This window comes from Pimephales promelas, chromosome 24 (assembly GCF_988280905.1).
Source record: "Pimephales promelas chromosome 24, fPimPro1.hap1.1, whole genome shotgun sequence".
NCBI lineage: Eukaryota > Metazoa > Chordata > Actinopteri > Cypriniformes > Leuciscidae > Pimephales > Pimephales promelas.
Genome location: NC_142792.1, coordinates 20,044,643 through 20,072,119, shown reverse-complemented (window position 1 = coordinate 20,072,119; position 27,477 = coordinate 20,044,643). Strand labels below are relative to the sequence as shown.

General features: G+C 39.4%; 1 protein-coding gene across 1 annotated transcript in view; it reads right to left on the bottom strand.

Moving 5' to 3' along the window:
* Positions 1–27,458, bottom strand: part of LOC120470651 (uncharacterized) — a 65,923-nt gene extending 38,465 nt beyond the window's left edge. Inside the window, exons 1-4 of the mRNA XM_039660238.2 lie at positions 27,334–27,458; positions 26,839–27,041; positions 24,693–24,785; positions 23,335–23,430 (exon numbers count right to left, since the gene is read on the bottom strand). Of these exons, the coding sequence (XP_039516172.2) occupies positions 23,335–23,430; positions 24,693–24,785; positions 26,839–27,041; positions 27,334–27,337 (396 nt within the window). The 5' untranslated portion in view covers positions 27,338–27,458. The remainder of the gene's footprint in view (positions 1–23,334; positions 23,431–24,692; positions 24,786–26,838; positions 27,042–27,333) is intronic.
* Positions 27,459–27,477: the final 19 nt, after the last annotated feature.

Sequence of the window (27,477 nt, the reverse complement as noted above, 5' to 3'; positions counted from 1 at the left end):
GACGTGTGAACTTCAAAGGATATCAGCAGTTCAACACGGTGAATATGCACAACGTGCTTGCAGCTTTAACGAAGCTGAAAGCAGTGCATTCGGAATACAGGGATATCTCCATAAGAGATAGTGCTGTATTTGAAAGTCCCCTAGACGAGGACGCTGATATCTCTGAAAGTCATCTAGACGAGGAAGCTGATGTCTCTGAGATGCAAATAGAAGCCAATGCTGCCGAGCAGGATGAGATTCAAACGGAAGCCGATGAGCAACACGTTAGCGTCGAGGAAAAGGACGAGCTTCGACCCGGCCTCACATTAGACACGTGCATGCAACCGCCTGACATCGGACAAGAGATCTTGTCGTACGGTGAGGGAATATTTAGTATCGCACCTGCACAAGCACATAAGCCTGTTGGATTTTTCAAAATCCCAAAGCTGGAAGCCATGGCGTTCCCTGTTCAGTTCCCCACTGGACAGAATTCTATTGATGAGGAAAGACAAATTTCAATATCTCCCAGTATGTATTTCAACGCCAGATTGTTCAGCGTGGACACGCGTTTTGCGAAAGATCAGAGTTATCTTTTCTTTGCACAGTTTGTCACGGAAACGCATCTGGCTAGAAACAGCATGTCTATCCAGTTACGAAAAGGCAAACCCGTCACAAGAGACGGCCGGAGAATTTCGAACAGCATGCTTCAAGACAACCGGGAGATTGAAAGATTGGTACATAACAGAGACGCCACACGGTTCATGCAACCACTGAGAGGCTCTCCGTCGTATTGGGAGAAAACGTTGAGAGATCTACAGGCTATGATAAGACAGTTAGGAACCCCTACGTTTTTTTGCACGTTCAGTGCCGCCGAAATGAGATGGCCTGAAGTAATAACAGCAATCAAGGCCCAGCAAGGTGAACACGTCGACTTTTCCGAGCTTGACTGGACGACAAAGTGCGAAATCCTCCGAAGCAACCCAGTCACTGTCATGCGCATGTTTGAGAAAAGGGTGGATGCGCTAATGACTCATCTGCTTTTGTCGCCTGCCCAACCCATTGGTAAAGTTGAGGACTACTTTTACCGAGTGGAGTTTCAAGCTAGAGGAAGCCCACATATCCATCTTCTTGCTTGGATAAAGGACGCTCCCGAGTTTGAAAATGACTCTGATAAGGATGTCTGCGACTTTATTGACCGCTACATAACCTGCCAGTTGCCCGATTCCTCGGCTGATCCTGAGCTTCATCGGATCGTCACAGAGGTCCAGCTTCACAGCAGGAACCACTCAAAGTCCTGTAAGAAGGGAAATGTATTGTGTCGCTTTGGGTTCCCCAAACTACCGGTGTCTAGCACCACGATCACTCGTCCGCGACCACAGCGTCCTGAAGAAGAGGATGACACGGACACTTCTCCATCTGGAAGCTGCATGTTTGCGTCTAAAGCCGCACAACCACAACGTCCTGAAGAAGAGCGTGGGAAAGCCCAGGAGCAAGAAGAACGACGGAAGTTGAGACGGGAGGCTGCTCAAAAGGCAATGAGCGAAGCTAGGTCAAAACTCAAGCCGGTGTGGGATCTGTTGAACGACCCCCAAGCCTCCTTTGACAGCTTGTCAGCGCTACTGACAGAGTGTAATTTGTCCATCAAGGACTACAACGAGAACGTCGAAGCATTGTCCAATGCCAACGTGATTCTGCTGAAGCGTGATCCAAAGGAGTCCTGGGTGAATGGATACAATCCCGATTTGTTGAGGGCATGGAATGCTAATATGGACATTCAGTTCGTTCTAGACGCTTTTAGCTGCGTTATGTATATGCTTTCGTATATTTCTAAACCGGAGCACGAAATGGGCGATTTACTGAAGAACGTGATCCAGAGCGTGCGCGAGACGAACGTTAGCGAGGAAGATGAGATGAAGCAGATAATGCAAGCCTACTCCAAACATAGGCAGGTTAGCGCTCAGGAGTCTGTGGCACGAACATGCAGCTTACCGTTGAAGAAGTGTTCACGAAGTGTTGTGTTTCTACCGACGGATGATGACGCGCTAAAGATGAGTCTTCCCTTGAGCGTCCTACAAAATAAAAATCCCGATTCTGAGGATGTATGGATGTCAGGGATGATCGAGAAATACAGAGCAAGGCCTCTAACGCGTGACTTTGAGAAGATTTGTCTGGCAGATTTTGCTTCGGAGTACCGCATCGTGTACGGTCAACAAACAAAAGGCAAGAACGTTCACCGGCTGCTCAACGGCATGGGTTTTTTTCAGAAAAGAACTGGAAAGGCAGCAGTTATTAGGTATGCACGTTATTCGGAGGAAAAACAACCCGAAAAATTTTACTCTAGATTACTTAAGCTTTATATGCCACACCGGAGCAACGAACAGCTAAAACCGCCTAGATTTCCGACATATGAAGCATTTTACAAGAGTGCTAACGTGGAACTACCCTGGGCAAATCCTGGTTTGCTTTTCCCTGTCTGCGCCGTCGTCCAAGCACACAAGGAAAAATTCGAAAAACACAGCGACGAGGTGGATAAGGCGTACGATCAGCTGCAAGAGCAAGGGCCATCCGAAAACGCATGGACCGCTTTTGCACCTGAAATTGAAGTGGATCGTTTAGAGTGCGTCGCAGAACGACAAGACATCAATCCGGATGATGAGAGTGTAGAAGACGATGTCCCGGAATTTCAGATTCTTGAACACGGAGACGGAGTCGTGCCACAAATCGAGGCACCGCAGATGAGCGTTGAATTCATCAGGAGCTTGTTTAGGAGTCTAAACGAGACGCAGGCAGCCATATTCTACACGGTCTGCCAGTGGTGTCAGAAACGTGTGTGGGGTCATAATCCAGAACAGTTTTTCTACTTCGTGTCAGGTGGTGCTGGTTGTGGCAAATCACACGTCATCAAGTGCATATACACGGAAGCGACCAAGATTCTACGACAACTGCCTCGTCTGCGGGAGGAAGGAGATCTGTCCGTGCCTACGGTCCTCTTGAGTGCGTTTACTGGAACCGCAGCATTCAACATTTCTGGCAAAACGTTGCATTCCATTTTGAAACTTCCGAGGAATCTGAAGCCACCGTATCAAGGACTTGGAAACGCACTAGATGAGCTTCGAGCAACACTACGCGACGTGGAGATTCTAATCATCGATGAAGTGTCCATGATTTCGAAGGACCTTTTTGCTTACATAAACTGGAGATGTCAGCAAATCAAAGGCAGCAAGAAACCCTTCGGTGGAATCTCTGTCCTCGCCGTGGGAGATTTTTATCAACTGCCACCTCTGGGTAAAGCCAAACCACTCTGCGTGTATGAAGAGGATGTCCTGGACTTTTGGAAAGATCATTTCCAAATGATTACCCTCACCGAGATCATGCGTCAGAAAGAAGACCTGGCTTTTGCCCAACTTTTAAACCGCCTACGGGTAAAGCAGAAGACAGACGATCTTTCCGAAGAAGATAGAGCTTTGTTACTCCAGGCTGTGAAGGACCCCAACGACTGCCCGTGTGATGCACTGCACGTATTTGCCACCAACAAGGAAGTTCATGGACACAATACCAAAACAATCCATGCTCTTCACACCGACATCATAACCATCGATGCCGAAGACTACAGGAAAGACCCAAGAACAGGAGGAATGAAGAGACAAAAGAAGCCCATCACCGGAAAAAAGGACGACTTGCCTGACACCATACAAATTGCGTTGGGAGTACGCATAATGGTGACTAGGAACCTGGACGTCGAAGACGGATTGGTCAACGGTTGTTTCGGGAAAATTTCTTACATCGTCAAGAAGACAAAAGACGGAATCGACACCGTGCAAATGCTAGGACTTCAGCTCGACAATCCCAACGCAGGCAGGAAGAACCGCAGAAGGGTGCAAGGTGAAGAAGACGACTTGGTTTACATCGATAGATCCGAAGAACCTCTTAGAAAAGGAGCAGTTCGTCGACAATTCCCCATCAAGCTAGCCTACGCCTGCACAGCTCACAAAGTCCAAGGCATGACAATGGAGAATGCCGTGGTGTCGCTGAAGAAGATTTTCGAGCCCGGAATGGCCTACGTTGCCCTCAGCAGAACGACCTCGCTTCGTGGATTGCACATCACAGAGTTTGATGAGAAGAAGATCTATGCTGATCCTACAGTCACAGCCTCGTTGGAAAATATGACAAGAGCAACATTCGACGGAATCATGCCACTTTTGCAGCAGGTGAGGGAAAACAACATGGACCAAACACTCACCATCATTCATCACAACACAGAAGGACTGTCCTCCCATATTGAAGACATCAGATGCCATCATGAACTGCTGCTATCGGACATTCTTTGCATGACGGAAACTCACCTAACCGGATCGGTCATTACACCCCAAGTCCAATTAGAAGGATACAACGTGTTTCTGCGTAACAGACACGTCTCCTACTCGACACACCGAGAAATCGCGCAGAAAGCTGGCGGTGGAGTCGCAATATATTGCAAAGGGCATATTTCAGCTCAGCCTAGGCAGTTTATTCAAAATGTGACCGATCTGGAGTATGTCGTCATCAAAGTAGATAGCCCGATCAAAGCGACAATCGCTGCCGTGTACAGGCCTCCACACTACGGTTTTGAAGAGTTCTCGAAGAACTTGAAGAGTCTGCTGGATTATTTGGACATCGTGGACGAACATCCCGCAATAATCTGTGGAGATTTTAATGAGGATCACCTCTGCGCTGGGAATAAAACTGTTCTGGAACTGTTTCAGTCCAAAGGATACACACAACTGATCACCACAGCAACAACCAAAAAGAACACTCTATTGGATCACATTTACGTCTCTCATCCGGATTTGTGCCTTCAGTCAGGTGTCTTGCATACCTATCATAGCTATCACAATCCCGTGTACTGTGTTTTGCGTGAATGAGATTTTTTTTTTTAGTGGACAGATATTCTTGTGTTTGGTGTAGGTTAGTATGCCATACGGAACCGTTGGCCACTTACTGCTTTAAACGACATGGGTGGTGGCTTCGACAGCCTTATTCAAACGGTTGGGCGCGTATGGTCGGGTTGTTGGGTAGTATGCCATACGGAACCGTTGCCAATGGACCTGGATACATCACATCAACGGGGCTTCGAAAGCCTTCATCAAACGGGTTGGCGCGTATGGTCGTGTTGCGGTTAGATTGTGGTGTTTGAGATTGTGGTTAGGACATTGCGGTTAGGTCATGCCAAGGGTTTATACCACTGAGCTACGAAGAAGGAGCAGCAGCAGGAAGGACGGAGGAGGAGTGTGACAGCCCCAGGGAGGACACAGACAGAGCAACAGTGGCAGTGAGTTATAAAAGACAAGGGACAGAGAGAAGTAGCCAAGATGCCATTGTAATTTTTGATTTTGATCTTATAACATACATTTTAATTTCAATTGATGTTCAATCTACCCAATTTGTGACAATCTGTGCTGGATATGCAGTCCCCTGCTATCCTATGATTGATATGTGCCCTTCTGTAAAGTTGCAGGAAGAATTGGGAGACCATAGCAGTCGTGTCTGGATATGAGTGTGCAATATACCTTCTAAAGCTAAGTGTTAAAATATTTTGTTTCAGTCTGTGTACCATTGCTTTTCATAACTGCGTTTGAATGGAAATGTTATATTTGAACCTCTAATTTTGATTTTTATGTTTTTTAGGAACCAGTTAAATAAAGTGAGATTGTCTGAGAAGATCACGTGTGCTACATCAAGGACGATGACGAGCTGGATAACAGATTATGTGCCAATTTCTTTCCGTAAGCTTTTTGTATTTTTTTTTTCTGTTTACTAGTACGGGTGTTTTAGTGATCCCATTGTTCATTTATTCATTTCATGCCCAGAGAAGAGGTCCAAATATCTATGGCATTGAAGACAACTCCAGAGAATGAAGAAGCAGAGGAAGAAGCACACTGAGGTCAATACTACTGCTAAGGTGTAGTATTTCAGTGCATTTTGTTATACAATGGTTTCAGGGTTTTTCCCGGGTAAAAAATTTCTTTGTTGGTGGCCAACAGACACTATTGTCCTATCTTGCTCTCTTATTAAAAAAAAGATTTTACTACTGAATTTCATAATTTTGTTATAACTAAAAATAACTGCATCAAAAGGTTTATTTTAACTAATAGTCTTAATTTTCTAACATATAGCTAACAATTGAATAAAATTAACAGCTAGCTAACAATAATGTGCTTTATGATTTTAATCACTCCAGTATGAACTTTTTGACAATGTTAATGTTTACAAACAATTTATTTTAAAAACTTCTGTTCAATGTTTATTCATGTTAGTTCACTGCATTTACTAATGTTAACACTTACAACTTTTGATTTGAGCAATGTATTGTATTATTAAATGTAAAAATCACTAACAAAGATTAATAAATGCTAAAAAAGTTAAATGCAGGAAAAAACATGGGTTTTGTTCAAAGATGTATGATTTGATGTAAAAACTAAAGGCTTACATCTGATCCATCAACTATGCTGCTCAATAAGTCTTGGAGAATCTGAACAATTCTAATAAATTTACTAACATTATCATATATGTTTTACCTCCTCTGCCCTCAGGATATCCAGGGAGACAGATGCGTGCCATTCAGCATAGAAGCATCAGAGACACAGTTCACCTGAGCGCAGAGGGAAACCAGCTTCTCCTGAGCAAACCTGACAGACGTTCTGCGGGTGGAACTCCAAAGTTGAAACCAAATGCCTTTTTAAAGGCAACAACGGCTCTTATCAGAGCTACCCACTCATTCAAAAACAAGAGCAGGGCCAGATCCTCCGGCTAGATGGCGGGAGATGCTCCATTACACCACATTGCATATCAACATTGGATACACAATTAATTAATTTTAATATATTCATCATATATTTGCTTAAATAAAGTTGTTATAATGTGTATGCCGAGCCAGAGGAGAATGGGCCCCCCCCTGATGAGTCTGGTTTCTCTCAAGGTTTTTTTTAATCTCCCTTAAGGAGGTTTTTTTCCCTTGCCACTGTCGCCACTGGCTTGCTCAATGGGGGTGTTGTGCCAGGTCCTGTCCCTCCCAGGTCCCTACCGACCAGGGTTTCCAAAACAATGGTTTGCATTGCATTGATGGTTATGTTATTATTATTTAAATGTAAATGTTTACATAAAAATGTAAATTAAATTAATTTGAAATCAAAATTAAATCATGTTATAGCTTAGCACTTAAAGCTGTGAGCCCTGTGAAGCCGTTGTATATTGTGATTTTAGAACAGCTAACAGCGTTGTTCAAATGTTCTGAAATCAGTGTACATCATGACTTCACGGGAGTTATGAGATCATTCCTTTTTATAAATGCATGCCGCAATACACCAAATCAGACAGTAAAACTGTATTTTATTTAAAATGTACTTTAGTGAGTAGAAACTTTTACCAGTATTCTGTTCAAATTAAAGTTTAGGGTTAGAAATGATGAAAGTTAAGAATTTAAAACAAGATTTTAAAAAGTGAAGGATTTACAACTTATTGTGTAAAATAAGTTATCAGATAAGCTACGTTATCAAATATTAATTGTATTATTAATTGCCACAGAATCCATGTCTGTTTTCATTCTCAAAGATGATGCTGTAAAACTAATTTTAATTTGAAGTAGATCTAACAACTATAATCTAATAACACAACAGATCCTCTAATCCATTGACTGGGTGGGATTTGGCACAACAGGCGCTTTTATAAATCTTGAATAAACATTTTGGTTGAATTGGCAAATCCAGCATTTTTGTCTTTATTGAATTTTACACGTTAAGAGTTTTGTCTTGTGAACTTCAGAGAAGATCGAGGTATGATGGTAAGAGGGTCATGTAAAAGTTACTTTTAAAATGTCTTTATATTCTTAAAAATCAGGACCACAACAATTATAGGGTAACAACAATCAATCAAAAGTTTGATGTTTTTAAAAGAATGACAACATACATTAGCCTCATAGCATAATTGCCTATATCATGTTCCTTTGAAATATGTTTAAGGCAATTAGGCTATGAGGCTAACGATATGTAAAGCAGATGTCTGCTCCCGTTTACGTTTCTTCGTGGAAATTGCATAAATTGGAGATGTATCAATACATTTAGACAGAATCATTATTTCTTTTCGTATACCAATAAATTGTGACGACCTGATGAGCATTGGTGGCTTCGAGCGATCGCTGTTATGAGGTGGTGTGGTATGGTATTGTCATAATTCTCTCATTTCTTAATTATTAACTTTAAATTTACTTTAACTATTAACTTAATTTACTTTTTTGTATTTCAATTACAAATCTAAATGAAATTGTAAAACAATTAAAATTAAATATTATTTAACAACTATTATGTCAACCAAAATGCTAAAGAATGGATTGGCGTTGTGTTTAAAGTAGCTGCATGCGGGGTCCCTCACAGAAACGAGTGAGCTATGCTATTTTAAACAATACAAGTAAAATAATATGCACTGTTGCCCAGTATTAAATTATAGCTTGAGATGCATATTTTAATTTTTTATCAGCAGGATATACAAGAAGCGTGTGCAGGGACGCGCAGACGGTTATTGTCACGAATCATTTAAACGCTTAAAATAAACCATATTACCATATAAGCAGAAATCATAAACATTTCACAAGCAATCAGTTGGCATGGATGTGCGTTAATTCATTCATTTCTCTGAAGTGCAGTTGGGTGGCCTGTAGAATGCGCAACAGCCAATCAAACATGCAGCACTCATCATAAATACTGGCGGTAATCGCATTTCCCGCACTCTTCTTTGAGATGACACCACCACGCGTTTGGATCGTTGGTAGCTCCATCATTCGCAGGTTGCATTCTCACATATGTGAGCAGCGCCTCGATGAGAACCTCGATCTGCGCTGTGAGATTTCTTGGGATGGCAGGGGAGGCAGACTCTGGGAGCAGCTCATTCCTGCTCTGCGTTCTCTTCGGGCCAGAGCACCGGCTCCTGACATTCTGATCATTCACCTGGGTGGAAACAGTCTGCTACGGGAGGGCCGCAATCGCCTGGGTTTCCTTCGGGATATGATGCGTGACCTGACCAAATGCTTTCAACTGTTTCCCTGTACCCGGATTGTGTTTTCTCACATCCTCCCCCGTCAAATTTGGAGAGGTCAGACTGGCAGGACTGGTTACGGCGTGGAACGCGGCCGACGGTGGATCAATAAGAAGGTCTCTGATTTCTTGGCAGAGAGAGGAATGCGCACCATTGGCCACCAAAACATCTGCCTTTCCCATCTGTGCAGAGACGGAGTTCACTTGAACCCAGAGGGAAACCAGCTTCTGCTGGGGAACCTGAGGGAAGCTCTGCTGGTGGAACTCCAAAGCTGATGGTGGACATCAGCTTTGGAGTTCCACCCGCAGAGCATGTCCTTGTCTGCCTCCTCTGCCATCACAGGCAACAACGGCTCTTTTAAGAGCCACCCACTCGTTCAAATAAAGAGCACTTTTATAAATGTGTTAAATTATTTGTATTTCACATTAATTGAGGTCAGGTGTTATAAAATAAAAAAAATTCGACGACACTCTAAAAAGCGCGGTCAAAGAAATTTCAAGCGCGAAACGACTCGCGTGCTATTATGAGCTGCACCATAACGTGCTATTACAGAAACACGCCCTGTTATAGAACAGCTCTAGTGGCGTGGTTCGTAAAGCATAGGCTATAGTTAGCGAATGAGGTATTGATGCATGCACTCGGACCTGAGTTCGAATCTGGCTTTTGCGAACATATGAGATGTAAAAAGTAAGGTCTCTAGCTATACAGGAATAAGCTTACTTTTGATTATTTTTTTTAAAAAAAAACATTCAAACGCGGGAGGAGTTGCGCTGGTTTCAGTGCTGCAGGCATGTTTGGATCCGTTCAAGTCTTAAAATGACGTTGTTTCTTACAAATAATTTTCTTTGCAAAAATATCACAGACAATGATAGGAAATTATGCGGAGACAGAGACGATTAAATGCGGATCTATGCATTTGTTCATGTCAAAATTGTATGTAGAATAGGCTAAACTACATCTCATTAAAACAAGTGATAGGAAATCGTATGACTTTATAATGAATAAAAATGGAACTTTAAATCTAGCAATATAGGCTATAGTGTTCACTCAGAACATAACCGTTTAGAGCCACCTATATTGCAAAATAAAGAAGCCATATCCACAATATCTTACAGATATGATTGTTGGCTCAGTTTGTGAGATTATATCTTTGGATCATTTTTATTTTTAATAAATATTTTTTTTTTGGGCGGCCACTATTTGAATGGTGATAGATGACTGACTCGTGACAGGACACTGAGACAGAGGGCACGCACACTGTCACTATTCAAACTGCCTCCATGGCGCATAGTAATAAAAAAATCAATCAAAAACATTCTCCCTTTTCTGACAAAACGTATAGGAATATATGCTTTATTTGATGCATTGTGTGTATTTTCACAAATATCATTGCAAAGGATTTTAGAAGTTGACCGACATTTTTTACACGGGGTAGCAAAAGAACTAAAGCCCCGCCTCACCCAGATCGGGTACCGGACCTAATTGAAACACTAATGCATGAGTATTTCAAGCAGGTCCGGTACCAGAACTGGGTGAGGCGGGGCTTTAGTTATTTGCATCAGTACTAGTATAGGAAAAAAACGCGCTCGCCACTGAGTCTCAAAGGGAAAAGCACTAGCTGCGTTTTATTCGAACGTGATGAGTGACACCTTTGAACACGAATCCCTGGAAGTGCCTGTGATGAGAGAATGTGAAAGGATGCGACTTTCTGATCCACCGCCTTCTGGAGCGTTTATTTGCACTAAGTGCCTGTGTTTTACGAATAAAGACACCCGTCACGTCATAGATAAAGTGGCGTAACTTGTAGAGCATGAAGACTATGAGTGAGCTGATGCGCTCGACGCGAGTTCGAATCCGGCTTTCGCCGAGCTTTCTTCTCCTTTTTCCCAACACATATGAGATGTACAATGTATAACCTGACATTAAGGTCCCTGGTGTTATATTTTGCCAATGAACTAAAACCGAAACCATGATATGGCTTTGTGTCTTTCTAAAACAACACAAGACTTTAAGAATAGGAATTCTGTTTGTTTTTTGGCATCCAAAAACTATAAAATAGTGTTGTGAATACTATTCTCCAAGACAAAACTTTGGCACGCTACTCCTCCCGCATTTATTGTCGTAGATCCATGAATGTGGTGTCAAATCGACCGGCTCATTTAGGAGAGGTGTGCTATGACTTTTCTAAGCGATCGGTTGTACGATGTTCGTCTGGCGGGCGATAAATCGGCCGAAAAAAGTCCCATAGACTTAACATTGGCACCAAATTTGTGAGATCATATCTTTTGACCAGAAGGTCGTAGAAACTTGGGGTTGGGCTCTTTTGACTCGGCCTATCATGCAGCTAACAATTAGTGACATAATAACTTCATATTCATGCCCTAGCAACCACTTAGGGCAGCCTAGCAACCATAAAACAACATATTCAAGACATATCTCAGCTCCAGAAAATAGAAGAAACATGGATTTTGCCTTTTTTTGACTCAGACTGTCAACTAGTCTTTAAATATTAACTCATAAACTGTATAATCACACCATAGCAACCATATACGGTACCCCAGTAACCCTACAAACACATGAATAAGACATGTCTCAGCTGAATAAACCATTTATCATCACAAAAACATCGTACAGACGTGTTTGGTGTCTCGTATGCAAAAATGTGCCACACTCTAGCAACCGAGCGAGCTTTTTGCCACTGCAAGCACCACTTCACATTTTCCTCTGGAAATGTACATTCTAGTTATTATTATTATTATTAATAACAGTTCTCAGATTCAAATATAGGTTTAAAATCATTTAAAGTATTTGTCAAAACTCTTTATTATTATTAATTTTGACATTCATTTACATTTTTACACCAGACATATACTGGTCCAAAATATCGGTTTATCTGTCTATTTGATCTGTAATAATCGGTTTCCTGCATCGGTCAACCCCTAGTTCAGTGTAGACCGCATCATAAGAAAGTTACTATTGAAATGGATTAGCATAACATCTAACTCAACTGGTACATTAAGCTAATGCACATGTAATATATATTAGAATGAAGGGCTTGACATTAACGCTTGTCCGCTTGTGAATTACAATTACCCTGATTAAAACGACAATGCAGAATAACTCTAACTATTAACTTAATTAAAAAAACTAGGGAATCGCTAAAACGAGAATGATTCTGACTCATTGCAAGTTGTGATCGATAGTGGTTAATAAATGTATTACTGACACGGAAGTTTTACCTTTCACTGTGAAGATCTAAACGTATTTAGATATACAGGAAATCGCAATGGAAGACGATTTCGATATATATTTCTAAATATGTTCAGTAAAAGGTAAAACCTTTAAAAAAGGTAAAACCCGAAATCTCTGTGTAAACAATGAGTGATGTACACACGCAAGCAATCACATCCGGCGGAACGTTGGACACGGTTCAGTTGGACATTGGACAACTGATTCAGATCAGTTGGACATGGCTGTGGTTACAAGAGGTAAAAACAATATAAATACTATTCGTTTTCTCACACAAACTGCTCGTTTCGTGTCTTAGGCTATCAATAGCTGCGTTTCCATTACCTTTTAATTTGCGCAAATTGAAATTGAGAAATGAAAATACGCTCAATGGAAACACATCAATTTCGCAAAAACTCCCGTTTATCGCAAAAAAGTTTTTATGCTCGCATGAGGAGATTTTCAGGCAATTCGAAAAAGGATTTTTTCGCAAAACTGCAATGGAAACGGATTTTGCACATTTACAGTCACCTGACTTAGAAGACGGAGTATGTTTTAGGTCAGTGTCTGCAAATAATAATAATAATAATTATCATCATTAGCCTATTATAACATTTATTAGGCTACATATGAAGACGCTTTTATCCAAAAAAGGAACAAAGCAATTCGTCACATCTCATTCATAGTACAGGTTGGACAATCATAATAATAGGGCTAAGATTATCACAAATAAACACTCGATTTTGTCCAATATCCAAGAGTGTGTGCGGAGTTTGGAGCACGCACTGGATGGCAGACAGGCGCGGTCGCGCCGTGAACACTTTCATTTTCCCCATCAACAGTGGAATCAACTTAAAATACTCTATCATTTCTGGTTATACAGAAAATAATAATACATTATTTGCAACTTCTTTTATTTGCGTAATGTCACAATAACAAGAAAACGTTGTGCTTTTGTAAAATAACATAAAACAATCAGGCGTGCTTTATGATATTCGTGAACTGGAGCGCGAGAACTGAAACAATATCCTTTATAGACTAAAGATTTAAATGTCCACTTTAAAAAGAACAAATTCGAATCGTAAACTAATACCTTCCGATTATGTAATCCATATGAAAGGTGCAGTTCTCTCTAAAGGTGCATCCGGGCATTATGTTTTTATCCGGAGATTGTTTTTATTTTTTCAGACGCATTTATAATATTAGCCTACAGCACTGCGGGAAAAATGTAATAAAAATATATGATATACCATACTACCATATTCTAATTTGGCCTTAGAAAACCAGTAAAATCTACATTTTTCCAATATTAATTTGTGAATATTTTAAATAGTTTAAAGGGGGCAAAAAATCATAAACAAATATCTGAAAATTCGTTGAGATGTATATAGCGCAGCATGGTGTGGTCAAACTAAAATGTTGGTGTTCAACTTTGCGTTTTAAAAATACAAAAACCGTTCATTTTTCCTTTTGCAATGACCGTTTGGACATAATACGAAAGAGTTCTTTATTAAATTCATTTTTTTTTAAAAAGAAACAATAATTACAGGAATAGCCTCTCTAAACTTCAAAGAAATGCCATCAAGACATCGAAGCAGAAATAAGGAATACCAGGAACTCCATGTCTTTCCCTGCCATTAATGCTTGGATAACACACCACGTCTCCTTCCATTAATAGTAATAATGTCTAGTGCAGTGCATGACTGTGAAATAGGTAATAAACCTACCAAAGTCCATTGCCATGATTTTTGGAATGACTAAAGGCCCGTACACACTGGGACGAATATCAGTGCGCGTTATTCGTCAGCGTTTTTCAACACGTTTTTTGTGTTCATACCCAAGCGTTTTTCGCTGACTTCAAAGCATTTCGCCAAGCGAACATGCAAATTCCTGACATTAGATGGCGCTTAATGTAAAACAGAAATAATAATAGAATACTATACTAGGGTGATCATATTCATGTCTCAATGTTTTATTATGACAGATTAAAAAAAACGAATGAAATAATGATAGAAAAATCATTAGAAATATAAATATATAAATAATTAATAACTAAAAGAAATGCCTCCAAATGTAACAAAAAATAGCTCACAAACTTTCAAAAACGAACAAATAAAATCTATTTATATCTTTAATTTTCATTCTCTTTATCTTGTTTTTCTTCCTTATCCACCTTGTTTGCCCATCTATATTTTGCTGTAGAACTGATCTTTCCCAGCAGTTTTTTTGAAAACCAGGACATTTTCATCACTTAAAAACAGCCAGGACAGGACGTGGAAACAGGACATGTGTAACGCAAACTTGAGATGTTGCCCAGAGATAAAAACATAGCACTAGTTGTCGGATGAACAGATGGACGAGAGTTGTCGTATTTCCCCGCGTTTAATAAAACCACTCAAACATTACACTCGTCCTCATCCATGGGGATCGAGCGAGAAAAAAAGAAACAAACAAACATCTGGTCACAATAGAAAAATAAAATAAAAGAAAGAATACAAAGAGTCGGCAGAGCGGTTATCTCCTCTCCTCACTAGTCAAAATCTAACTGACACTACGCACACTATGCGCAGTTCTCATCTCAACTCAGATTTCTATAAAGCTGAAAGAGACCGTTTTACACATGTCCCGGGAAAACAGGACTGTTGGTCACCCTATACTATACTATTATTACAGAAATACTAATATAAATATTATCATATAGCTCTTTATGCTCCGAGACCAGCAGCTCAACATTCATCTTGCCCATAGTTATCTTGCCTTGTAGGCTCTCTTCTTGTGCTCGGCAAGACCGTTTTGTCTTTGAGCGCCCCCAAGCTGTGTTTTACTGCAACTTCAGAAGTACCAGACACGTGAGCAAACCCGCCAATCTTGTTGGTCGGATAGGTTTTGACGCGGCGCGTCAAACCAAAAAAACGAACCCGAGGCATTTTTTTAAAAATGACGCTTTTGCGCGTGGCGGTTTTCGCGTCGGTGTGAACACTCACATTGGCGCCCATTGTTTAGTCACAAGGCGTTAAACGTCGACGAATATCGCGCGCGAAATTCATCCCGGTGTTAACAGGCCTTTAGGCTATCACGAGAGGAAAAAAATACATTTTAGTCGCATAACATCGGTTAATGGAAACACCGTCATTTCGCAATAGTTTTTTATCGACATTTGGAAAATATCGCAAAAGTTTTGCGCAAATCTGTAATGGAAACGCACCTAATGTGTACTTATATTTACGAGTCGTTGAATCATGTTTAATTTTGACTTCTCTGTGCATGCTCTTTGACATGGACTCCCATACCTGCATTATATGACTGATAGACAACAACGGTTTGACTGAAAAATGTCAAAATTGAAAATAACAATGGTGTGGAAACAATAACATCTTGCATCTTGGATGCCCTTGAGGTAAGCTAAAACATATCAAAAATGAATTTCAAAGTGAACTATCCCTTTAACATATGATACAGTTAACCAACCTCACATGACGAGTGTTTGCCTGAATAACATCATGATTGAAAATGTGACATTTCATACATACAACAGTTCATTAAAGAGTTAAAATTGAGTCGCTTACATTTTAGATGCACTATTGAATATTTTTGTTCCATTTCAACAGCGAAAAAAATTCCAAACAAAGATCACAGCAGCACCATAGTGCATCTCAAAGCAACTCTCAACCGTATTTTCATTACTGAATGATTAAACGTTTTGAACAAATCAATCAAAGTCAAAGATTCAATGACCCATTCATAAGGAACTGCCTCATTCTTGAATGAATCAGTCATTTGAACAAATCATTTGAATAAAAGACTCAATGACTCGCTCATTAAGACGGTCGCCTGCTGCCACCTACTGGTTTTTTAGTGTTATTTTTAAAAGTATCATTCTTTCCAACGTTTCTTGTTTGTTTTTTCATAACATTATCTAATGTAGTTGTAATTTCAACTCCGAACTTCACTCCGCATTGAAAAGCATGCAAAATAATAAAGCACCAGGTCCAGATGGCTTCCCTGCTGAGTTTTACGAACATTTTTGGTCAACTTTATACCCACTATTCAGCAGAACAATAACAGACATAAAACATAAAACAAAGTTCCCTTCCCACATGAATACAGCACTTATATCACTCATTCCTAAACCTAACAAAGACCACACCTTCACATCCAACTATCGTCCTATCTCACTTATAAATGTCGACATAAAAATTATTAGCAAAACATTAGCCCATAGAATTGAACAAATCATACCGTATATAATCCATCCTGATCAGAACGGCTTTATAAAAAATAGACATGCATCTAATAATACCCGCAGATTATACAATTTAATGCATTACTCATCAGTTCAACAGAAAGATACTCTCATTGCCACATTAGATGCCGAAAAAGCTTTTGATAAGGTCAACTGGAAATTTTTATTCACCACGTTACAAAAATTCGGCTGTGAAGAGTCATTTATTAACTGGATCAAGATTTTATACAAATCACCATCGGCCACAGTCACAACAAACGGACTAACATCACAAAGCTTCACACTGCACAGGGGGACGAGGCAGGGATGTCCACTCTCTCCATCCCTATTCACGATTTTTATTAAACCTTTAGCAACAGCTATCCGTCAAAACCCAGCAATCAAAGGTATTGAAACACCACAACAAACACATAAAATCTCACTTTATGCAGATGATATCCTACTATATATACAAAAACCCCTAACATCTACTCAAGAAATAATTAAAACAATCCAGTCCTTCTCAAAAATATCAGATTATGCAATAAACTTGGATAAATCTTCCATCCTCCCTTTACATAAAACCAAATGGGATGTGGCACCCCATCAATCACCAATACCTATATGTCATGATCACATCACTTACTTAGGCATTAAGATTTCCTCCAGACTGTCAGAGTTGGTAACACTCAACTTCACACCACTGTTAAAAAAAAAATAGAAGACGATTTGCTCAGGTGGCTCAACCTCCCAATCTCCATAATCGGCAGGATAGCAGCAATAAAAATGACGATTCTACCAAAAATTAATTACCTATTCTCAATGATTCCAACCCACCCCACACTCACCTGGTTTAAATCACTAGACTCCATTATAACTCACTTCTACTGGAAAAATAAAACGCCAAGGATAAAACTTACTACACTACAAAAAAGTAAGGTTCAAGGAGGACTAGAAGCACCAAATTTCCAACATTACTCAAGGGCTAACTAACTGCGATACATATACAAATGGATTCACCCCACCCAATCTGATTTTATATGGCTAGATATAGAACAATCACTATGCAAAGAATTAAATATAGCTGACATACCGTTCCTCACCAAATCAATTAAACAACACACGTTTTAATGCAGTAAGTATAGCCACCACTCTAACAGCCTGGTGGAAATTTCACCAAATCACAAATTCTACACTAGCTCCATCTAACCTCACCCCACTATGGAACAACCGTGACATTATCAGCAATAAAAAAAAAAACATTGTATTTTCACACATGGGCGGAAAGGGGTATCACCCACATTAAGCATATTTTCAAATCTAACACATTTAGACCATTTCCACAACTGGTCCAGGAGTATGGCATCGGGAACAAAGAATTCTTAAAATACCTACAACTCAAATTTTCTGTTCTGACAAAAATAAACATCAGAGACACAAATTAAGAACTCCCACCGGCAATATCAGACTTGGTCAACATTTCCTCTCCAAAGAAACTTCTCTCTAAAATATACAAAATGATTTCAAACCAACCTCAGACCATATACTTACCAACAATGAAATGGGAAAACGATCTATCAATAGCCCCTGATGCCAACTTCTGGACCCAAATCTGTAAAAACATCTACAGTATCTCATGTCCAAAAATGCGAATCTTCAGTTGATACAATACAAAATACTTCACAGAACGCATTACACGGGCAATAGATTAGCTAAAATGGGTTTCACATCAGAAGTTTGCACACTTTCTTTCAAAATTCTACAGATACATACATCCATGCAATCTGGCACTGCACTCCAATCAAACACTTTTGGGAAGAGGTCACACAGTCACTATCCACTATAGTTGGCTGCCACATCCCACTTTCGCCTTCTCTTTGCTTGCTGGGAGATCTCACAATAATCACTGATAAAACTATAAACTCTAAAATACTCCTCATAGCTCTAACCATCACCAAGAAAACTATCCTCATGAACTGGAAAACTCTAAATAAATTACACATTAACATTTGGAAAAATCTTATTACAGACTTCATTGCAATGGAATTCGCATCTCCCCTTCATAATTACAGATCTGAAACTGACCTCTGCCGTCCAACACTTTCTGACCTCTTACAGCTATGAATCCTTTCTCTGTTCTCAACTCTGACTTCTCTCACCTTCTTAATCAACCCACGAATATTAATGCATTTTAGTTGTTTGAACTTGTTTTTGTCATCATTGTTATTACTATCTTTACTATTACTGTTATGATTACTATTTTCATTTGTACTTTTTTCATTGTTGTAATTGCTATTGTTGCTGTCTTTTGCTCTCACCATTGCGATCACCACTGCCGTCATCATTATCATTTATTATTAATATCAATATTATTATTATTACTATTAAAATCATCAATATTGCCACTGTCAATGCTGTATTGGAATTAAGTGTCACTATCATCACTACTGCAATAATTTCCCCCTTATCTTTTCATGGGTTTTTAATGCACCACAACATAGAATAGGGGGGGGGGGGGGGGATATGTATATATGGAAAACCTCAAACACCAGGGCAGGCAAGTCAGGCGAGAAGTGGTTTCAGCGGGACAGCATCTCTGTCCCAAGTTGAGACACTATCGCACTGTACTCCCTCTTTTAATGCACTTTAGACATTGCACATAACACACACACACAAAAAAAAATTAGGAGAAGATAAGGACTGAAGCGATGTGGGGGAAGGTTATCATATGTTATCATATATTATCTTATTATATCATCTTTTATTTTATACAGGGTTGACAATGGCAATTGATACATAGGAGAAAGGATAAAAATCGACTAATACAATATTGGCAATATGGTGGTAGTGGGGAGTGGGGGTGGTGATGGTAATGACAATGGAAATAAATAATAAATAGTTACTTTGGGTGTGAGTGCGTGTATGTGTGTGTATGCGTAAACACTCACATACACACTTAGATCAAGCACTTAAATCACTCTGTCACTTCTGGAATTACAAGATTGCTCACTACTGCACTATGTTGGTTTGTATGTATGTTTGACTGTTTAATAAAAAAAAAAAAAATTAAAAAAATGTAGTTGTAATTTTTCAGTGTAAATTATTTAATTTGATCAGCCCAACCTAGGGTAACAGCCCTATAGTGCCTTATTATTCTGATTGAATTTATTGATTTATTTATTTTATAATTTATTGAATTTATTGAATTAAGGGGGAAATGCCTAGCCTGGATGCCAGCCCGAACTCCGCCCACAACATTTTTTGGTCGGGAAGTTTGGTCTGGACTCGATCCATTGAGGAGTAATTATGATCAGGCAAAAAATGTTCGCGCCAATCAAATGGCCAGGGCGGGCTTTATACGATGATGGACAGATGATCTTCAGGGACGTAATCATCACGTTATCAAAGAGCGCTTAACTGGTTTCCCTCAGAGATGACTGCAGCTGGAGAATTGAGATGTATAGATTCCGCTGTCGCGTCTGTTGTAAAATAAATCGACAGCATATTAATTTTAATAGACAAACGGAAAACTGCAATCAAGGCATTTGTCGATCGGAAAGATATTTTGTGCCGTCCTTCCTACATGATTCGGGAAAAGTGTAACTCATCAGCTGGCTCTGACGGTCGCTAAGAAGATGGGACGTAATGAAAAGCCTGTGGTCGTTGTGGTTTCTCCTTTGGTCGCACTCATGAATGACCAAGTAAAAGAAGCAACACTCGTTATTTTACTTCTAAAATAAGTAAGTTCTGTTGACAACTATGAAATGCAAAGTAGTTGCCTTACAGCGTTGCTCTGACTGGTTGTAGGTCTACCGACTATTGAGTGGAGAGTTTTTTTTTTTTTTTCCTGGTTCGGTTAAGACACGCCTCGTAACCAAAGCCCTATGAAGCAGTTTCAGACTCATATTCTCACTAGAATATGAATATGACGAAGTCAGGCTAGGAAATGCCCTTTAAAGGTGTAGATATGACAATATGCAGATTTAAATATATCAAAGCTGACTGAACACTGATAAGAACATTGCTTTAGAATAAATTATAATTTCAACAAAATGAAATGTAAAAAGAAAATCCGGACAAGCAACTTTTGGAATGATGAATGACAAATTTACTCGCGCTTCATGTGAAAAGGCTTAATGTCGATCCCTGAGAATGTTATCCATGTGAGGTTCGTAAATCTCAACTTAAAGACCGCTAATGATTATAAAGTTCACAAGTAAACATGGGCTCTTTCCTCCAGATTTTCCTTAATATGCACACCATCCTTTTAAGGGGAAAATAGGATGCTTACAGTAAGAAAAACTGCTGACATGGACGCATTCATGCACCAGTTGCCAGAGTGCGCATCTGAGACTGCATTATATTAATCATTATATTTTATTATTAAATAATAAATGATTGATAAATCTATTAAATGATTGATCATTGATTTATTTTATAATCCTACTAGCCTTTTTTTACAGAAAAAAAAACCCTTTCTTTTGGGTAAGGAAGCTTGCGTTTTGAGTGTCATTGATTGCACGTCATCCTGTCATGCCAGTGACTTAGGCTGCATTTACACTTGACATTAACATTACCATCAAGCAGATCGGATCATAAGCCAATCAATACACAGTGCGTTTACACCTGTCCACATCGTGTGTTTTTTTTCTGTATCTGGATAACAGATCGGATCTCACAAAAAAAAAAAAAAAAAAAAAAGGGATGACTCCGGTGCAAAGTCGGGTGGTGGGTTTTCTTTTAAACAGTTTTCAGTCAAGGGACATTTTACAAATCTCTCAAAATGAGGAGGATGAAGAGGCTGAAAGTGCTATTAACGTGGATAGATGCTGTAATGGAAACGCTACAGAGAAACATATGGGTCTGAGAACGTTGCCAGCTGTGGTGGGAAAAATGCGCGTTCGGTACAGAAAATGAATGGTTCTGCAACTTTCGAGTGCAAAGGCTAACATTTCAGTATGCGATGTACTTCGCACTCAATTCTATTGCAAAAACACACAGCTATGTGCAACAATTCCTGGAGAGGGGAGGGGGAATAATGACAGTGGGCGGGGTTTTGTGTGGCATCCACCTGTGAATGCAGACATGATGGCTGGATTGCGTTTACTTTACACTGAGATCCAATCACAACGGGTCCTCGACAACCTCTGAACCTGGACACGCAGATCGATTAACATTCCGATCAGAAGCACATATACACTTGTCTTTTCAATTTGTATGTGGACAGCATCCGGATACAAATCGCATACTAATGCCAATTGTACATGCAGCCTATATACTGCAATTCATAGATGCCACCTACGTCACTACAAATAGAACGCCGCCATATTTGCGACCGACTCGCCCGGTACAGCCGCCCAAACTGCCTATTTGAATGAGAGAGACACAGATACCTGGAGAAAATTCAAATTTTAGGCTCCGATTCTTATTTGTTACCCCCAGTTTTCTTTAGTCCATTATTATCTGCCCCAGGCTTGCCTCAATTGGCCTTTCATGATATAGAAATACATAAGTCATAGAGTTCACCCGTTCATGAGAGTCGAGGCGATGTCATGAATGAATCTTCTGCAGCAGTTCGGCTGGCATGAATGAATCTTTCTAATCCGAACAGCAGCACTGAGAGAGACACCTGCATCAGCACAGTCAGAGACATCAGTCAAATATCATAAAAGACTGCCATATCTGTCCGAAAGAACAGAAGTTCAGTTACAGAGAAGGTTTAATTATCACAAATATCGAAATGAAAGAGTCTTCCGAGTCGAATCTTTTTAAATGATTTGGCTGCGATTAAATTCTATAGAGGTAAAGCTCTTCAGTGATTATAATGTAACGACTTAAATTGCAGTTTGTTCGTCACATAAAGCTATCATATTAATAAATAACGATATTAATATAACGGACGAGTTGTATTAGATCACTTTTATGATACTTTTGTTATGTTTTTTGTCTTTTATTATTATTTTTTGCGTGACAGCCCCCAGTCGGCTAATGTTACTCATTGACTTTCATTACATCAACAAGAAGAGTCTCCATTAGGCTACATACTCAAAAATGTCCCTTTGTCTTCCACGGAAAGTAAACTAAGGATTTGCACATGAAGGTGAGTAGTTAAATGACGGCAGAATTATCATTTTTGGAAGAACTAACGTTCATCCTTTAATATGCATTTCAAGGCTGAGATCGTCTCCAGAGCCAACATTATGAACTTCAGAAAATATTTATTAGATTTAGGTAGACAGACAGTTACATTATGTTCAAAATAACCCCAAATCTAATAACTTACCATGATAAAGTGCATTTAAACAGATCCAACAAATAAAATGAAGAAAAACATTATCTGTCGATGTCTGTTTGTATAATGTTGGCAACTGAGAGTAGGCTAGGCTATAGCCTAATAGAAATATAATTAACCACAATCCAGCAACATGATCTTTTAAATAAATGATTTTCTCTTCTTTCTTTTTTTAGTAGCCTATAGATTAAAATACCAGTTCAGGCTTCCTCTTTCGGCTGTTTCAGCCAACTGCACAACATATTGCAGGCATTGGGCATTAATGAGACGATGACCGTCGGTCGCAAAGATGGTGGCGCAAAGCTACAGTGACATCACGTGAACCGAATGAATAGTTCTTGCAGTAAGCCTGTTAAGGTTAACAATTTGGTGAGAAAGGGCATAAGGTTGGATCACTATCAATCCATTTCCTTTCACCCTAAATATTACATCATCCTCAGCAAATTCCTATTTCGGACAGCAAACATACATCATGTAAAAATCTATAAATGCATGTTTATTCATCTGCAGTATGTCTCTGATTTTTGGAATGGATCTTGAAGGCACTGACCTGAAAGAAATATTCTCTTTTCATGGAGTCCTCAAGCAAGCTCAGTACGAGTTGAAGTACGCTGTCTTGTAAGCTCTCCATGTCTGTGTCACTCACCTGTGGACAGGTAAATATATAAATGTAAATGATAATGATAATATATATATGAAGTTTAATGATATCAAATGGGATGTATACCAACTTGAGGAAGACAAGTTTTTAATGCATATACTCAATCATTAAAAAAAAAAAAGTTTGTAACAACAGTACTAACTAGTAAATGATGTGTGAAAAGCATAGATGTGTAGTCCAGACGTTAGAGCTGTACATATACATTGTAGGAACTGAGGGCGAATCAAACACAAATGAATCTTCCAGGTGATTCATTCAAACATTATTACACACAGAACTCAACCCGCAAAACACCAGTCTAATCACGGGCCATAAATGGAGTGGGCTCCTGCCAGTCCCAGCTAAGAACCACAAAACAATGCAAGCTTCAAAGAGATGAGCTAATAGAGGAAGAACTGGTCAAAGTAGGATAATTTGGTTCAGTGATGGCACGGCTCGGGACCCACCAAGATAACAGCAGAGATGTTTGATCCCAGGACAATGGATTTAAAACAGACCGCCGTACTCATAAATACCTCTGAAGGACCCAGAGCTGAAATCTCTCACAACCACAGAGACAGAGACTAAAAAATGCATAATTTTTTCATCCCAAAACAATTCTTGACGTACTTGTAAATTTAAATGCAGTTGCAAAGGGAGGATTAGCATTTTAAGGGTTTCAGTTGGGTTTTATTAAAGTCGGCATGAAATCAAATTTGACACATCTTCTTTATATATGTAATATTGTAGTGTTTATTATAAATGACTTATTTGTGCACTTCATTATTTTTTTAAAATTCATGTACCCTTATAATCTTTAATCAAACACATTACCCTTCCCTCCCCCCTCGAAATGACCTCTCTTCTCTTTCGGTCATGTGGCATGGCGAAAGGTTGCGGTCAGATCCGATGAGGGTGTGGCTATCGGTGCACCTCCCATCAGAGAATCGCATTCAAATCTGCCTCCATTTTGTTTGCAACACCCAACCTACCAACGATCCAATCAATTCCTGAAGAACAAAATCAAGCCCCGCCCTACATTTTTTTCTAATTTCAGAAGCCGTTTCACTCGGATATACGTCACAACAAAGAAAAAATGACAATCTCAACTTCCGTTTCATGCCGACTTTAAAATTACTAGATCAGTACTGGCCATTCAACACATGTATAATGCATTGCCTTTAAACGTCAGCACTTGTTAATTAAGATTTGGATTTAATATTGGGGGGTGGGGGGGGTGTAATAGAAAAAATGGAGGCTGTACATACCTTTAATAAATCAGTAGTCTTAATTTGGTGAATGTGTGATTTGACAGTGTGAAGGTCTGCAGGGAGTTCGCCTCGACACATCTCAAGAATCATCTAAAAGATTATTCACAGTGAACAAAACATACAACAATTAGTGCACAATCGACAGTATCATATAGGTTTTGAAGTTAATTCCATCTCAAATAAAATAAGGAGTTTTTCTCATGTTTAAGTCACAAAGTAGCCTGTAAATCTATAAATTTTAAATTACAAAATTAAAGAGCATGCATCTCCTTAAAGATCCCCTATCATAGCATTTGAAATGTTCCTATTTTTGTTTTAGGAGTTCCCAAAAACAGCTTAACATGCATGCAAGGAGAGAAACACTTTATTTGTCTTGTAATATGCATTTATTTTTAACTGATTTGCTCACCGACTCCCAAATGATTCGTACAACGACTCATTTTTCCAAACCACTCCTTTGCGTGACGCTAATCGGCGGTGACGCATAAACATATTGATAAAGCACTGCAGTACTACAAGACGCTCTATTCTTTATGACAACTCCGATAACAGCAACAAACATTTCACATATTTAAAAAAAAAATGACATTGGAGACCTAGAAGCTGCGCTGAGCGTAACTTACACACACACACACACACACACACACATACTTATTGCGCCTCCCCTCCTCACGCCCATAAAAGCGCCCACAAATCCCATAAAAGCAACAATTATTAATAATACTTACAGGTTGTGATTCGAAGGAGGAAGCTGATCCATATACACTGGGTAAGTAAGTTACTGAGCCCTCCTTAAGGAACAACCGCTTGCGAATCCACATTTGAATTTATTTATGTTTTTGAACGATTCGTAAAATGATGAGAACACAATCGGGATATACTGTTGTGGTATCGTTGCAAATATGAACCCTAACCACCGATTCTTCACATGCTCGTCCCTGGTAAATGAAAACAAAGTGGCTGAACTATCTTTGCATTGTAGGACGCAGTGTCTTCTTGACATGATGCTTTGATGAAGTATTGGAATGTGTGTAGACTTCAAGTTTACACTTCTGTCTGCGCGCGCAGTAACTGGGCGCGGCCAATGACCTCTCTACATCACGATGTAACAGCTAATGACTTGTTTCAAAAACAATAGGGGATTATCACGCTGATACGTAGGACTTCCGGATTCAGTGATCTTTGTGCACTGCCACTTCCATTGAATCACAGATCTCGCTGGCGAACTGATGACGGACTACACTAAGTTTTTTTTATACGGCATCCCTGGTAAATTAGTAAACAAACGTGCTACCTTGTTTTATTTTAAAGTTTAAATCCACTTCTTCCTTATACTCAATTCAGTCGGGAATCCATGAAAACTTACGTAGGGTTGGCGTTGTTGGTTAGATTTACAAAGTGGAACAGAGCAGTGACATATATAGCCTTCGTCTCAGCCATTGTTGAACTGCGTCGGAAGTGGACATGCACAAAGTTAACAAATCCCGCCCATGAAACCCGGAAGCGTGATAATCCCCTATTCATTTCATAGACTCAGATTCGACTCTCACTTTTGAAAGACAATAACTTTATATACGGTGCACTTTCAGATATAAATCTTTGCAGGATGTTTTCATTCCCTTAGAGCTATATTCCACACTATATGAACAGTCATTTTCAAAAATCCATGATAGGGGCTCTTTAAGAACGGAAAGATTTAGCCGACATTCCACTTTTTGAAAATGAAAAACACTTTTGTAAATTCAGCAGAACGCTAAAAAATTAAACAATTGTTAAATATTACGTCTGCATATTGTTCTGAAAGCAAGTAGGGTCTCATTTCAAAGGCTGTGAAGGTTGCATTGATTGGCCGCATTCGTCGAAGCTGCAACAATTATAAAATTCACTATTAGCTCTTGAGAGTCATAACTAACGTTACTATAATTTCTTTCTTACTTAAGAATGTGATGGTTGCTTTTGTGAAATGACACAGCGGGTAGTAATCTTTTTCCAAGCACACTGCCTATATTGTGTCAGGAAATGTGTTGCATGTGCAAGAATAGATTACGTAACATCGGACAGACACATTATACACTTTAACTGGAGGAGAGCCGTGCACACAGAGCTCAAAGAAAACTGTAACAAATACATAAACACATCTAACCTTGGCTCGCAGCCCTACTATCAAAGTGGCTCTCTGTCTCCTACTTAAGAGTTCTGGCACGAGGTTTGTCATCACGGAAACAAATTCTTCCAGTTTTCCAAACTGCTCCACATTCTGATTCTGGACCACTTGCCACATGAAGGCAGATGTAAGACGAAGGGGAGAAACCAGCAGGCGAAGTGAGGAGAGAGGAGGGACGGACTCTACAGAGACAGAGATATACAAACATTTATGAAAAGGATTAACAATGTTTTGGATGAACACACACGTATATTAATTTATACGTAAAATATTGTAACAAAAACAATTAATAATTGCGTTACATGCCAGAAAATAGCCATCAGTCTCACCAACAAGATGTACTAGCTGTGTACTTCAAAGCTATGATCATCTAACCTAAAGTTCAACAGCCGAGCCATGAGAAAAGCTGTAGCTCTGGGCATTACAAATCTGGAAAATAATATAAATTATTGTAATGTAAATAATTATACACACCCATTGCTTCTTTCTTTAAAAATATGGACTGACAACAAACAGTCTTGTTTCCAACTTCGTCCGTTGACTAGTTCCGTTACACACTGCGCATGCGTATGAAATAGACTGCGCAATAGATAGAACGGAAAAAGCGTAATACTTTTA